Consider the following 15,479-nt stretch of genomic DNA (forward strand, 5'->3'; position numbering starts at 1 on the left):
GACGGATTCAAATGATCAACGCTAAATCTGTAATGTGTCTTGGGCTATTTACTTGTCTGATGCTCTTCATCAATATTCTGAAACCATACACAGCTCATTAATGTATAGAGGCCAACATGTAAAAAAAATAGTTTTTTTTTGAGTGAATGGCCTAAAAAGAACAGGAGCTTAAATTCTCTGTGTTTGTCCTGACCTTCATCTGTGTGGTCAGTAGCACTCTCCTCAGGGTGTCTGTGTGTTCCCCTCTCCTGTGCTGCAGTCTCTGAGATGGGGACTCCGCGTCTGGGATTGAACAGAAACCCCAAAATGAGTTCAGGGTGCTGGTTCGACGCATAATGACATTCCAGAGGACAAAACAACCGCATGCAGGCGGCTTCCTCCTATTAAAGCTAATTCAATAAATGACTGTGACAGATTAACAATTCCGGTACGCTTGATTAGTCAATTATGCAGTCATTAATAGCAGCCATAAAAATTTCACACAGAGGTAAGAAAGAAAGTTGGAGTAAAGGAAAGCTTACGGCGGGAAGGACAGCGGATGCTATCGCTAATGCCATTTCCCACGGTCGGAGTTAGTGTTAGCGGCCGAGGCAGGATGAAGAGTGATAGGTGCTGACGGCCTGCGGCCGGAGAATGACGGGGCTTACCTTCAGTCAAAGGGGTGCTGCACACAGGTTCAGACTCGCCCCTGCATCTGCGTCTCCTGAGGACTGGGGTGCTGTGGAGCTGAAGGTGGGGGCTGGTCCTCTCCCTGTCCCCCCGGCTCTTCGTGGAAGGCAAGGGAGAGGGACTGAGGAAGTGCTTCTCCTCGCTCCTCTCTGGGGAGGTGCAGAGCCTGGGGGACAAGGGTGACCCTAGATCTGATCCTCTTCTCTCCCCTTCTACTCCATCTAGTCCCGAGGGGCTGGGCTGCGTGGGCTGCTGCCAGGGCGGCAGGTCTGGTGAGTCTGGAGAGATGGATTTACCATAGTACTCCTCCTCAGGGTCCCTGGTGTTCATTTCTGATACAGGCTTCACTCCTCTGGGGCTGTCCTGAGTTTCCACCCCCTCAACAGGTGATATATGTAGAGAGAGATTGTCCCTCTGAGTCCTGATATCGGAGGGCTTCTCAAACCCCTCCTCTTCCTTCAAAGCTGGACAATGGAGCAGAGTGGGCTGTTCAGTCCTGTCCGTTTGCTGCTCTTCTCTTATCTGTTCTAACCTTCCCCTCTCCAGTGCTCCCATGTCTCTCCTGCCCCTCTGCAGATGCTCGTACTGTTTCCTGGCCTCCAGCCATAGCTGGACGCGCTCGCGGCTGGGGGCGCTCCTACAGGGCAGCAGGATGACCTTCTGGTCCGCGGCTGAAGAGGGGCTGAGCTGGGCCTGGTCTCTGGTGGCTTCTGCTCCCAGGGTGTGAGAGGAGCCGGGCCGGGTCATGGCGGAGAAGGCTGTCTTCCAGAAGTGTAGCCCCTCCAGGGATAGGTCCCCGTTGAACTCAGCCAGCTCCTTGGCCAACCTGGTCTCCACCGTCAACTTACGTCCACCAACCTCCCTGGAGAAGAAAAAATTATTGAATGACGTACAACATTATGCCTCAACACAGCCTTAGTCACAGACATATATTGTGTGTAGCGTTTAACCCTTGAATCAATCAATCAAATGTATTAAGTATTTTTCACATCAGTAGTTGTCATAAAGTGCTTTAAAAAGTAAATCAAATCAAATAAGACCACTAAGCTCTAATCGCATATTACCTGGGTTTCCCTGGGGCATCTGAGGGGTTGCTGCAGAAGGGTTCCTGAAAGGTGGCCTCAGACATCTCCAGGTCCAGGAGGGTGGTGAGGATCTCTTCCCGGTTGGGAGGGGACATGAGGGGCTTGAGGATGTGGGCTCCCCCCCCTGTCCCCCTGAGGAGCTGGCTGCTGGTCTTCAACTGGGATATAGAGTTAACCGAGCGCGGAGAACTACTGGCCGTGGTCGACGTCAAAGCATCATTCCCCTCCAGTAAGTCCCCGGTCGGTGATCCTTCATTGTCTGCGAAAGACGCAGAGCTCAAAGGCAGCGGTAAGACGGGGTCGAAGGCAGAGAACAGCAGCTCTTTCCTCTCACAGTGAAAGCCCTGGAAGTGGCTGAGGCCGTGGAGTTTGCCCAGGGACGTTCCCCACTCTCTGCTCCTCAGTAACCTCTCGGAATCCAGAGAAGATAAATGGTTGGAGACAGATTCACCGTTTTCTGGCTTGTCAAAGAGGTCAGGACTCAGAGGTCCAGACAAGCTTCGTTGGAGCGCCTCCCCAGACCCAGACAGCCTATCAGGCCTCTTCTCAATGCTCAGCGCCAGCGCAGGGATGGCCTCCTGGGTGATGTCACTCAGGAACTTCTGAGGCAGATTCTTGTCGGTCAGAACAAACTGGCTGCCCATGTACAGGCTGGAGAACTCTGTCTGGCTGCCAATGCCGATAGCGTTGATGTCGAAGTTGTAGTTGTGTGGGAGCTCTGGGGAGAGGCTGTCCTCTATGGAGTAGCAGCTGTCCAGGCCTGGGTCTGACAGGAACACTGGGCTGTCGTCTGACATAGGTGGCTCCTGCTTCACAGGTAACTCCGGCTGAGAGTTCGCCTTACCCTTCCTGCTTCTGGGCTTCTTCTCCTTGGGAGTTGTAGTTCTTGAGACCCGGGGTTTCCGTGGGGTGGCTGATGGAGTTTTCCTGGCTCTTGGTGGCTTGGCTGCAGCAGGGTCTGGTGTGGGGCCAGGGGGCTGTGTTGTAGTGGAGGAGGAGATCTCTGTGCCCACTGTCTGGGTTGGGAGGCACTGACCACCTCTCTGCTGCCTCTTCTGCAGGAGCTTCTTCAGAACAGCCAGGCCAGAGGTATCCTCAGGTAGGGCCTCCCCGTTCCTAAGGCCTGAGTGGGGGGACCCTGATTTGGGGGCGCCCTTACTCTTCCCCACCATGGGGGATTTCACCTGAGGGGGTGTGCACTCATCAACTGTAGTTTCTGCCTTCACAGCACAACCCTGCAGTTGGCCTGGATGCGTTTGGAAGAGTTTGAGAGCAAAACTTTGGTTCACCTCCATGATGGAGGTCTCATAGTCCTCGGACTTTGGTTCAATGAACTGGGACAGGGATTTAGAGCCAGTGACCCCATGGGAGCCGTCAATGATCTGGCTGGTTTTGTTAGCTGACTGCTGAAAGGGTGGTACGGCCTTTGAAGAGGATTCAGTAGGAGGCAACACATCCTCTGGGAAGAGGAGCTGGGAACTGTCACAGTCTCTGCTTTTTACAGGGGGCTGTTCAGCCTCTTCAGCCTGCTTCTTCCTACGAGGCCTTCGCGTTCTTGTGGTGGTGTTAGTAGAGTCACCACCCACACTAGTCCCATCAACTGTTTCTAGATCTTTCTTTCTCCTCCGTGGAGTCCCAGTACTACTTTTCCTTCTCGTGGCACTCTCCTTTTTGACTTCCGCCGAAAGCTTATTAGCAGACTTAGTCCGTCTTCTTGGGCTGCTAGGTTTAGCAGTCCGGCTTCGGTTCCGCACACCTCGGCCTAAGGACTCTGGGGGGGTTTCCTGACACACAGAACTGAGACAGGGATCATTTAATGGGTTCATCAACCCATCAGAGGACATGGCTTCCATAAGGGGGTCACTGGGCGACCAACACCGGGGCGGGGTTGAATCAGTGGGGCTAGGGGATCTCTCAGACAGATAACCCAACTCCACCATCACATCAGAGTACTCAGTGGCGTGGTCATTGGCCAGTTCACAGTAACATGGCCGCGGGCATGGCAGAGAGGGCCGAGTCGAGGCTTTCCTAAGGCCTTTAGTCCTTCTAGGCCTCTCACCCCCCTGCCTGAGTCTGACTCGAGGTTTGGGTGGGCCACTGACCGTTTTCTTAGTGGTGGTGGTGTTGACCTTAACCTTTCGTTTGGGCTGTTTCTTATTAGCCTTGGGCTCACTTAGAGGAAACTTGACTGCACAAGACTCTAGAACCTTAGGCCAGAAGGTCTTGAGAGGGGCCATTTTAGTGTACGTCTTCAGTTTGTCTGGTGTGAGCACCACCCGCTGCTCCTCAGCACTCACCTTGGCCATCTTCACCAACATGTTCTTCTGACCCTTGAACCTGTTGATGATGATGTATTTGATGATGATGGGTGGCTCCCTTGGTTCCTTTCTGGACATCTTCCGTCGTTTCTGGTACTTGAGTTCCTGCGTGCTGAGGATATAGTTGTCTTTGAAGCGGACGTAGTTGTCTCGGAGGGCCAGAGGGTGTTTCACGCGAGAGGTGCCCGAGTGTTCCCCGTCCTCGCTGCTGTCGTAGCTCATCTTGCGCTTGGCCCTCAGGGTGTACTTGCTGCCAGGCAGACCTGAGGCTTTGGTGCCGGTCACTTTAGAAGGGAGCTCAGGCAGTGGGGCCAACCTGGCCTCCACAGACGCCTCAGTGGGACTGGCAGGGACTGGGGCCGGTGTAGGGGACACGACAGGGGCTGGTAGAGGGGAAGGGGCCAGGGCAGGGGAATGGGCAGGAGCAGGAGCAGGCGATTCTGGGAGTGGTGCTGTGGGTCCAGTCTCCTCTATGACTGACTTTGCCACTGTGTCCGTGCTCTTAGGACAGGCAGGCATGATGGACGTTAAGGCCATGCCCACTTGGCTGTCAGAGGCTAGGCTTTCCCCAGCATTCGCTTTAGCTTTCTGGGCTGCTGCAGCCGACCTCCTCTTGCCCAGCTTTAGCCTGGACCTGCGTGGCTCTGCCTGCTCTAGCTTAGCGCAGCCGTCGGTCAACTTGTTGCCCACCACCTTCTTGGCGGGCCTGGTAAGGCAGTTGGAGAGAATGACACTGGGGAAGAACTTGTAGTGTGCCTCCTGCTGGGCTACTATGGTCCTCTCAGTCTTGTTCTCCTGATAGTCCTCGTACCGGATCTTCAGCTCGCCCATGTCCCCCTCCTCGCTGCCTCGGCCCATCTCACCCTCCCTCGAGGCAATGAGCTCGTCCTCTTCTATGGGGCAGGGGGCTGGGTTTATACTGTTCCTCGGTATGGGGCTTTTACAGTCTTTCTGACCCAGCTCTAGCTCTGTCTTGCTGGGGCAGTTCCTCAGCTCAGAGTAACACAGGGAGAAGCTCCTGTGGTTCTGCAGGATGGACAGGCGATTCTTCTCCACATTCTTGATGCTGCTGTACTTCTTCCTGCTCTGGGTGATTTTCCCGTTGCCGAACGGAAAGACGTCCAGATCCGACTCATCCAGAGCCATCGTCTTCTTCTCGTAGGTGTACAGAGGCCGAACTACGTCCATTTTGTCCACACAGATCTGAGAGACCTCGGCCTGGTTGGCGATGTTGCAGGGAATGGGGTGTTTGACCGGCTGGATGTAAGGTATCTCTTTATTCACCTTGAACCCTGTGGAACACTCATGACTGTCTTGGCTGAGGGAGAGGAAGTGCTTATCAGCTGGTTCCTCTGTGTCCTGTGAGAGGGCTTGCCGGTGCTCCGGGTGTTTGCGGTCTAGGAGGATCTTGGCTGAAGACGGGGGCTCCAGGTGGACTGTCTCCCCAGGAAAGGGGTTCCTCTTCCCCAGGATCTTATCGGTGACGGTGAGGGACGAGTGGGTCCTGGAGCCTTTGTCCGTTACCGATGAATCTAAAGAGGAAATATAACAGGAGAGGAGACATAACATCTCAATACAGTGACAGGAATGTAAGGCAGGAGTCAATGAGATGTGTCGTCGATGTGTTAGCTGCAGTTTATCATCTATATTACGTTCTTATCACTCACCACTGTTCTCATCCGCAGCACCATCCAGCTGAGGAATGGACAGGTTGGCAAAAAGAGAGTTGTTCCCACTCCATTCCATCTCCTCATCTGACGAGTCCTGGGGCTCGTCACTAAAGCTCTCTTCTGCCTCCTTCACACCAGGTCTACGGAGGGAGATAAGACACATTGATTTAACAATGAGGCGTCGCTTAAACTATTTAGTCAAGGCTCACCGCAGGTGACCTTCATCTGACTGCCAAAAGTGTTTACTGTTTAACATTGTGAATTCAGTGACAACACAAGAAACAAGAAAATTATGTAATTAGGTGTTTTTATTGAGTTAATATTGAACTCATAATTAATAAGTTAATATTGAGCAAGGCAAAGACGTACAAGGTAAAGAAAGAAAATAAGAAATCAGTCACCTCCGTCTAGAAGACTGTTCTGGAAGGTCGCTGTCCCATCTCTGTGACATCAGCAGACTGAGTTCTGCCTCCTCCTTCTCTAGCTCTGGCCCCTCCTCCTCCTCGTCACTGTTGTAGTGAGCGCTCCCTCCCCCGGGCAGGGAATGCTGGGAGTTCTGCCTCATAGGGGCCGCCCGATACCCATCATCCTCCAGGCCTGCCAGCAGGTTCACCATGGCATGGTCCTGGCTGCTGTCTGCAACACACAGAAATACCTTGGAGGTCACTCATCTCCAGACTTGGATGCTCTGCTTTTGGCCTGGAGTTATAACTAGGTCCCAGAGTTTAAAAACTGCCATTGGTGATGCTATATAAACAATACGTTGATTAAAAGCAGATTTTTCAAAAAACTAAAATGACATAAGAGCAGTAGGATAAGCTGTTCTCCATATATCCGATGAACACAGTACAGTGTGTTTGCCTACCTAGTATGGGTGAGTGGTTGGATTTCTGGGAGAGGGGGAGAAAGGTCTGACTGCTCTCCAACAGACTCAGAATGGCCTCCTCGTCCACAATGGCCTCCTCCTGGTCTTTACCACGGCTCCTTTTAGTGTCTGAGTGGCGGGAGAGAGGGAGAGAAGGTTATCATTACTGACAAACAGAGTGTACGTGTCCCAAATGGCACCCTATTCCTTACACAGGGCACTACTTTTGACCGGAACCCTATGGGCCCTGGTCAAAAGTCATACACTATACAGGGAATAGGGTGTCATTTGGGACACAGCCACAGCGAGTGGTTCAGCATGAGGCCCGGCCGTACTCCATTCTGTCTCCGTGTGTGCCAGTCGCCTTGCTTCCCTAGCATTTCCACTGGTCCTACGGGAGACTTGGCAGACTGAGCGAGCAGATTAGGCTAATGTAGATCAACACTGTGTCACACTTGAAATTCAGTCACAGTAGCAGTGATAGGATATCATTTGGACGAATGTCGATCCACCTTCTCTGGCATTCAGACAGACAGTCTAGCAGAGGGCCAGTCGGTTGGGATAATTGGGAGGAATGTTGACGTCACACCCCCCTTACTGTCTAGTCTAGCAGAGGGCCAGTCGGTTGGGAGAATTGGGAGCAAAGTTAACGTCACATCCCCCTTGGTGTCTAGACTGGCAGAGGGCCAGTGGGCAGACGGAGACGCCTTGCTCACCTGTCTGGGAGTCTCTATGCGCCGCCACCAGGTTGGCTGGTGTACACTGCAGCAGCTCTGGGGTCAGGACATCAGGGTGTAGAGACAGTTCAGCTGGGGATGGATCCTGCTCCTCTGCCGCGTCATCCACAGACCCAGACTGAGTCCTATTTAAAAAAAGAGGGATAAGACCGTTCAAAAGGGAGACTGTTGCTAAGGTTATTACTTGTCATAGACGAGGTCCCTGAGACCAAGCGCTGCAGCAGTCATGTTTGATTAGCAATCCTTATTGTCTTAATCAGGAGATATGGCTGCAGTGTGTGCGTGCGAGAGGGAGACGAGTGAGAGAGAGAAGAGTGTGGGATAGAGAGAAAGAGAAGAGGGAGTGTGTGTAGGAGGAGGTATGAATGGAAAGCTGGCAGGTGGCCAGCAGTACTTTTGGGCTCTCCTCCAGATGCCTCTCCCTATCAGGCTCTGCCATCCACTTTGTCCCGTGCTGCACCCCTGCATTGCTTAGCAACTCACTACTTATCAACTCAACGAAATATTGAAAAATATGCAAGGTGGAACACAAAAGGTAGAACAACCAATGCAGGTAGTAGTTCCCTATCTCACCCCCCCCAATTTTTTTTATTTATTGAATATTCTATTCTGTATGTCTCATTTCTTATCGTGGGGTGGATGAAGGAGTGCAGAGGGGCTCCAGAGACGGGCCTCTGTGCTCACGACTGTCTCGATCTGGTGTTAATTAGTCTCGTTGCTAATGACTTTGGTGGCTAAACGAGGGAGCCCAGCAGGTGCCAGGAGATTCCTGCAGCGATTAAAACATTTCAGCTCCCAACTCCGCCTCCTCCCCTCCGCAAACTCTGCTCGTCTGTACTTACTACAGTACAGCCTGCCTGTCTGTCTGTGGTAACAATCAGAGAGAGAGAGAGAGAGAGAGAGAGAGAGCGAGAGCGAGCAACTAAATAATAGCTTTAAAAAAGTACCTAAGAGAGTAGTGGACACCTTTAGATGTACAATAGACAGACAGAGACAGACAGAGAGAGAGAGAGCGAGAGAGAGTCAAATCAAAGACAATGTGTATACATGCGAGAGCACGCCAGCCAACCAGTGAGAGTTGTGATCTGGGAATGTGTGTGTGTGTGTGTGTGTGTGTCACAGTGCTGCCAAGCCACAGCTCCATCACGTGAGAGGAAACGGGTCCCTGTGCCAGAGCCCAAACTGCTCCCATACTGGCCTGGCCTTTGATAGAGCCGTTTCACTTTCCTCCCGCTTTCTACCCATTGGTATCAACTTAGCTTTGTGAGTAGGAGCCATCTGGACCTGATGTAACAGCACACACCGGGCCAACTGTACTTTTATTTATAACAGGAAATTCTTTCTGCTCGGCAAGGAGGGGGAACAGGGAGAGCCCTGGGATATTAGACAGCAATGACCCCATCAACCCTGGACTATCCCCCTCCCTCCATCCTCTATGGCCCAGCCACTGACAGTGTTGAGATGAACCAGGAAGAGGCATGCAGTCATCATCTCATAGAGACAAAGACAGTAATACACTAACCAAAAAGGCATGGGGAAAATAAGTAGCCGTTTTAACATAAAGAATGAAAGACAGACCAGATGTAGATTCTCTCTAAACGCAACTTATGTGTTCTCCGGCGGTAGACATCTTGTCTTGAAAGCAGCAGATGTTTACTCTCAAAGACCACCCCTGCCGCCCCCTCTCAACTTCCCAAACCAAACAAAGCACAGCTATCCACTTACGCAATGTTGAGCAACTGTTTGTCCGACGATGACTAACAGTCAAGTTACCCTAAAGACTACGGGAAACTCTTGTGGTGAGCCATTCCCACGCTTAAAGACGGCAAGCTTGGGGGGGAAAGTTGTTACTTACACGTCAAACTCATTTTCCTTCAGGATCTCCTTGAATCTCTGCATGAAGGCCCTCTCGCTCTCCGTCGAGGCGACAAACCCACGATCTGGAGGAGCACCAAAACGCAGGCAGAGGTTCAATTATTACACATTGATGTATGTGTGATGCACACGGGACAGCAGTCAGACTCAGATACGCATGAATCGTGACAGAGACGAGCCTAGATTATTTATTACCTGGTCGATGCATGTTCCAACAAGCAGATGGCACATAATATGGGGCATAGACCACTGGAGATTGATGGCACCTTTATTGGGGAGGACGGGCTCGTGGTAATGGCTGGAGGGGAATAGGTGGAATGGTATCAAATACATCAAACAGATGGTTTCCATGCGTTGGATGCCATTCCATTTGCTCCAGTCCAGCCATTATTATGAGCCGTCCTCCCCACAGCAGCCTCCACTGGCATTGACTTACAGGTAACAGCAAAAATAACAAAAACAGTTGAGTAGATGAGGGTTCTGGCGGCTATGTTATGGTGTGGGGTGTATTTTCCTGGCATGGTTTAGGTCAGGGGTCGCCAGCCTTTTCTAGCATGAGAGCTACTTTAAAAAACATAACCCGAGCGACTCATTTTTGTTCTCTTCTCTACCCTGCAACCCTTCCCCGGGTCTTTGGTGTACAAGAGATGTGTTTTCTGTCAATATACCTGGTAAAATAATGGTTAGTAAACATTATTTGGCATGACCAGCCCCATAAAATTATATTCAGATTTCTCTGTAAATATAACAAATATTCATAGAGAAACAACAAAAATTGATGTTCTGAGTCAATGCTTAAATCACATCAGAAGAAAGAAATGTAAGCCAGGAAAAACTGGAATTCCCCTTTTTGCAAAACAACAGCCACCCAAATGAAACAAACAGCCATGCAAACAGCCTACTTTGCAGTTAACATTTAATTGAGAAGGTTTTGGTGGAAAGTCTCTGTTTACTCTACCCAAAAGACGTGGTCATTAGCAACGCTAACTGGCTACATACGGCGTGATAGACAAAAGCACGGTTCAAACACACAGACAGATGGGCAATATTGCTGGAAATTAGTTAGCAGATATTGTGTTACATTTGGCTTTTTAAGCTAATAGTGGCTAACCAGGGGTGGGAAAATGTCAATATGGCTTTTGATTCGATATCAACTGGGAGCTTTATGTTTATGACAGTTTGTGATGGAAAAATGCATGTACGTTCAGAATTGATTGGCTAGCTACTCATAAGCGGGCTGCGATCTACCGGTAGCTCGCGATCTACCTGTTGGAAACCCCTGGTTTAGGTCAACTCAACCCCTTAGAGAGAAAGGCAAACGCCAATAAATACACAGCCATTTTGAGTGATCGCCTTCAACCTATGGTGAAGCATTTCTATCCTGGTCACTGAATGGTTCGACGAGCATGAAAACGATGTAAACCATATGTCATGGCCGTGTCAGTCACCAGATCTCAACCCAATTTAACACTTATGAGAGATCCTGGAGCGGCGCCTGAGACAGCGTTTTTTTCCACCACCACCAACAAAACACCAAATTCTGGAATTTCTTGTGTAAGGATTGTGTCGCATCCCTCCAACAGACACTTGTAGAATCTATGCCAAGGTGCATTGAAGCCGTTCTGGCTCGTGGTGGCCCAACTCGCTATTAGGACACTAGGTTTGTGTTACCATTATTTTGTCAGTCACCTTTATATTCAGCCGACACGCATGTAGGTAGACCTGCTGGACGTTTAACTGTGGTGTTGACTAATGGAGGAATGGGCTGTGAGGAGGTATATAGCTGTCAGTCACTCACCCTGTGACTGTGGGGTCACTGAGATGACTGGTTCACTCACCCTGTGACTGTGGGGTCACTGAGATGACTGGTTCACTCACCCTGTGACTGTGGGGTCTCCATCTGAGATGACTGGTTCTTCTCGCGTCGTCTCTGCTTCTCATCCTCCCAGATGGCCTGCAGGCCAGGGTTGCTGCCAATCTGATCTGCACACACACACAGTGTCGGCATAGATCAGTCGGTTGAATGAGGGCCTCTGCATTTCCCATCTACAGTTGGTTGAATGAGGGCCTTTGTTTCAAAGATTACATTGACGCACACAAAGTTAAAGAGCTCAGATCACCACTAACCACTCAAAACTGGACAAGCGCTCGAAATCAGAATCATTCCTCAAACCATTTCAACAGTGAGTTTGTATGTCTGTTTTTTGAGCAGATGGAAAATCTACTTGCTGAAGGCACATATGTGGACTGCCCTGGCGTGACCCCCTTTCTGCCAGATAATGGTGTGTGTGTGTGTGTGTGTTTTCCACACTCCGTATTCTGAGCACAGCTAATCTAAAACACAACCAAACACTTTGATTCTGCTGTGTCATTCTGTTCCTGACATTTATCATGAATAGCAGAAAGACTGTAGAAATAGTTCATACTGGATTGAGATACTATGAGGTCTGGGAACACATTCCAATGGCAGATGCATATTCACGCATGTTTAACAGAACGTTCTATTTTTGCTTTATGTTCCCAGTTCAATCTGCTCTTCCAGTCTTCCATCCTACACCCCCCTGTTTCGCTCTCCCTCTCTCCCCCACAGAAGGTCTGAGGCAGACGAGACTACAGAGAGACAGGGTGAGTGGACAGTGTTTGTTTTGGCCCGGGTGGTCACTGATCTAACGCTCTGATGTGCTGGAGAGCAGGAGCCTGGCAGTGGGGTGCGAGACAGACTGTTTGATCTGGAGAAGGCCTCCATCGCTCATCTGGCTTACATAGGCAGGGGTCCCAAATGGAACCCTATATAGGGCTCCTATAGGGCTCTACATAGTAGTGCACTACATAGGGAATAGGTTGCCATTTGAGACGCATCCAAGGTTTGACGAGGAAAAGCCTTCATTCCTCGACTGTGCTGCATAGTCAGAGCAGTGGAGTCATTAACCAACCCGTCCCCTCAGTCTCTCCTCATGCGTCTGTCGGAATGTCTGACTGGCGGTTTTATATATGACTAAAAGACGTTGTTTCCCAGTTTCTCGCCGTCCTTACTCTCTATCTCCAGACGGTTGAGGATGTCTACAGCCACAGCATCCACTTCCAGCTCACATGTGCTCTGTTTCTCCACATCCTCCAAGACCAGGGAACTGCATCAGAGAGTCAGCAAGAGAGAGAGGGGAGGGGGGGGGGGGTAGAGAGGAAAAGGAGAAAGATAGAAGGAGATAATGCAGATTGGGCGAGCGAGAGAGCAAAAGGTGAGCAAACAACATGGATACATACACACTAAATCCTACACGGAAAGAAATGTACAGACAAGACCTAAAAACACAACGCTGCATTGGCCCACAACATGTAATTAGAGCCGGTCTGTGCTGGCGTGGCTCACCAGGCTATGGCATCCTCCTCCCAGCGGACAAACATGCCTCCCAGCGTACTGTCACTCAGTTTAGAGGTACAGGGGCTCTTCAAGGGGCTGGTGCCTGGAATGCTGCTGCAGCCCTGGCGATCTGGGGGAAATCCCTCTGTTTAAGAGACACGTGCACACACAGACACACAAAAACATGTGAATCATGTCTTCAACATACAGCAAAATGCAAAAAGAAAAGCATACCAGCTCAGTATTTCCAATTTATTTGGATCTACACAGCTTTCTAAAATCCCAGGTCTTTTGTCATCGTCTTCACTTGATCCCAGATTACAAACTCCCTTTCAACTAGGTGTTGTACAAAGAAGAATATAAAACAGGTGTACATTATCGCAGAGTTTTAGTCCCTTTGTACTTTTTGGTTCTTTGCAACCCATTTTCCATTGATTGCGTCAAAATCCAGGAAGTGGCCCTCTCTTTGTCTGGGGAGAGTGTTGCGTGAACATTGTTAAGAACCTGTTCATCTGAAGCRGGGGGGGGGGGGGGGTTTCCTGGCCTATTCATTAACCCTTCCATGCGTGGTGGTGTCATGCTGGGTTCTGCCTCCTCTACGCCCAGGAGACTCGCTCAGGCATGAAGACAACTGCAGAGCGGAGATACCTGTCCCATATCGGCTCAGAGCGGCCCGGGATTAGAGCTCAGTAAGCCTTAGTCAAGATCAAACAGAAAATGGCCAATCTACCGCTTTATTCCCAACCATCAGGCGTAGGCGAGTGTGAAGCCAAGGCCAAGTTCAACCCTCAGATCTGAGGGAAACCTTCCTGCTCCTCCAATCCCACTGTGAAACTTCCCCCTGTTCTACCACTCTCGCCCTGCTACTGCGAGGGGCCTCGTGAGTCAAAGGTTCACGTCCTGGGATGACGGGAGGAAATCTGACCGTCACGGCCCTCAATCGAGATATCGATTGTCCCAGCTTGGCTAGCGGTCTGTGGTTTTGTTCTGGTTGGCAGAGGCGATGTGGAACGTAATATTAATACTAAACAGCTGTGTACAGTGCAAGTTCAATCAACAGCCTGAGTTCAACAGGTCACAAGTAAACACATCCATATTCAAGACTTTACTGTTCATTTCTCTACATTGATGGCTGGGTGTTTATCCAACTCAGGTGAAAAAACAGGTGCGCAGCAGCAGTACCAAGAATGTGCTTCAGGCTCCTGGATCGGGTGACAGACGGGAAGGGGGGTGGGGTTGTCGGTCTAGTGTTCTATTCTGGATCTTCTGTGTGCCATCACTTTTTGTTAGGTATGCTCAACAGACGTGCAGTGTTCCAGAATGCTAGTTATTCCTCTAGTCTGCCACACACCCCATTGCTTCCAGTCTTCTCCCGCACTCTTTTCTTACGCTCTAAGCTTTTCTGTGTGTTGGTGAGGTGTCATCTTTGAAGAAGTCCACCTTTTTTGTTATTATTTATTTTTTTTAATGGAAAGCCTGTCAGGTCTTTGTAAAGCAAGGGTGTGTTATCTGCTAGCCACTCTTTAGGAAATTACACACTGACCAGGATGCATTAGGAGGATAAGGTTTGTGTGTGTGTGTGAGAGAAAGAGAACGAGAACTACAGCGGCTGCCCGAAGCATCTCAAGGCCATCGTAAAGAACACAAATACATCACGACAAAGCATGGCAGCTCTTCCTCTCTTACACACCCCGCCCAGTCATAGCTCTGGACCGTTACGACTGGGCATACTGCGCACCCCTCAGCAACACCTAACAGGCAACAGAAAAAGAGAAAAAGGTGTCCCGCAACACCACTCAGCCAGGTCCCAGGTTTGTGACAAGGTTCCTAAGCACCCTACTCCGTTCCTGGCCGTCCCTTACCTCTGCGCGGCTGCCTCCGTCGGAACTTGACGGCTCCCAGGTTGATCAGGTTCATGCCGTACAGGTTGTAGTCGATGAACAGCTGCAGCAGGTAGGGGATGTGGGCCTCGTGGGGCTGGTAGTGCTTGTTCATCACAGCACCTCCTTGTAACAGCTCACACACCCTGGAACCACACACACAGTTTTATATATTAGATGTACGTTATTGTACGCTATTCCTAGATGTACTTTGCATCCAGAAAAAGCTATGTGTTCCAAAAAGATTGAGCCAGAGAGGCTTTCATTCCAGAGTTGATATGCTTTCATTCAAAAACGCATTCACCTAGTCCTAGTCGCTGGAAAGAAACTGTGACAACAAGCAATTTTACTTTTCAAACTTGAAACTTCCCGCCAGTCTTTTGGCTGGTCCTATATCCATAATAATAATGTAGGCCACAGTGACAGTTCCCCTTTAAAGGTCAGAGCGGAGAGAGTTGATTGATTCAGTGATTGATCTGGAACAAGACAGAGGCTCAGGCTGGGAGCAGACAGTGTGCCAGTTAGACTCTCTCTCCTCCCTCAGTGTCTCTCTCTCTCGCTCTCTCTCTCTCCTCCCTCAGTGTCTCTCTCCTCCCTCAGTGTCTCTCTCCTCCCTCAGTGTCTCTCGCCTCGCTCTCTCCTCCCTCAGTGTCTCTCTCTCTCGCTCTCTCTCTCCTCCCTCAGTGTCTCTCTCTCTCCTCAGTGTCTCTCGCTCACTCTCTCTCGTCCCTCAGTGTCTCTCTCTCTCCTCCCTCAGTGTCTCTCTCCTCTCTCCTCCTCACGTGTCTCTCGCCTTCTCTCCTCCTCAGTGTCTCTCGCTCGCTCTCTCTCCTCCCTCAGTGTCCTCTCGCTCGCTCTCTCTCCTCCCTCAGTGTCTCTCCGCTCTCTCTTTCCTCCCTCAGTGTCTCTCTCTCTCGCTCTCTCCTCCTCAGTGTCTCTCTCTCCCTCGCTCTCTCTTCCTCAGTGTTCTCTCGCTCTCCCTCTCCTCCCTCAGTGTCTCTCGCTCTCTCGCTCCCTCCCTC

At 50.5% G+C, this 15,479-nt stretch overlaps 1 protein-coding gene across 4 annotated transcripts in view; it reads right to left on the reverse strand.

Annotated features, from left to right (window-relative positions):
• Positions 1-15,479, reverse strand: part of LOC112068186 (DNA polymerase zeta catalytic subunit) — a 47,431-nt gene that overhangs the window by 7,244 nt on the left and 24,708 nt on the right. For all 4 annotated transcript variants that reach the window (XM_024135257.2, XM_024135259.2, XM_024135258.2 and 1 more), the window contains 12 exons: positions 14,440-14,603; positions 12,587-12,722; positions 12,253-12,347; positions 11,098-11,202; positions 9,200-9,284; positions 7,324-7,469; positions 6,608-6,736; positions 6,144-6,378; positions 5,740-5,882; positions 1,734-5,604; positions 648-1,531; positions 194-282 (listed from right to left, as the gene is read on the reverse strand). In XM_024135257.2, coding sequence (XP_023991025.1) covers positions 194-282; positions 648-1,531; positions 1,734-5,604; positions 5,740-5,882; positions 6,144-6,378; positions 6,608-6,736; positions 7,324-7,469; positions 9,200-9,284; positions 11,098-11,202; positions 12,253-12,347; positions 12,587-12,722; positions 14,440-14,603 — 6,082 coding nt within the window. The remainder of the gene's footprint in view (positions 1-193; positions 283-647; positions 1,532-1,733; positions 5,605-5,739; positions 5,883-6,143; positions 6,379-6,607; positions 6,737-7,323; positions 7,470-9,199; positions 9,285-11,097; positions 11,203-12,252; positions 12,348-12,586; positions 12,723-14,439; positions 14,604-15,479) is intronic.

Source organism: Salvelinus sp. IW2-2015, unplaced genomic scaffold, assembly GCF_002910315.2.
Source record: "Salvelinus sp. IW2-2015 unplaced genomic scaffold, ASM291031v2 Un_scaffold211, whole genome shotgun sequence".
NCBI lineage: Eukaryota > Metazoa > Chordata > Actinopteri > Salmoniformes > Salmonidae > Salvelinus > Salvelinus sp. IW2-2015.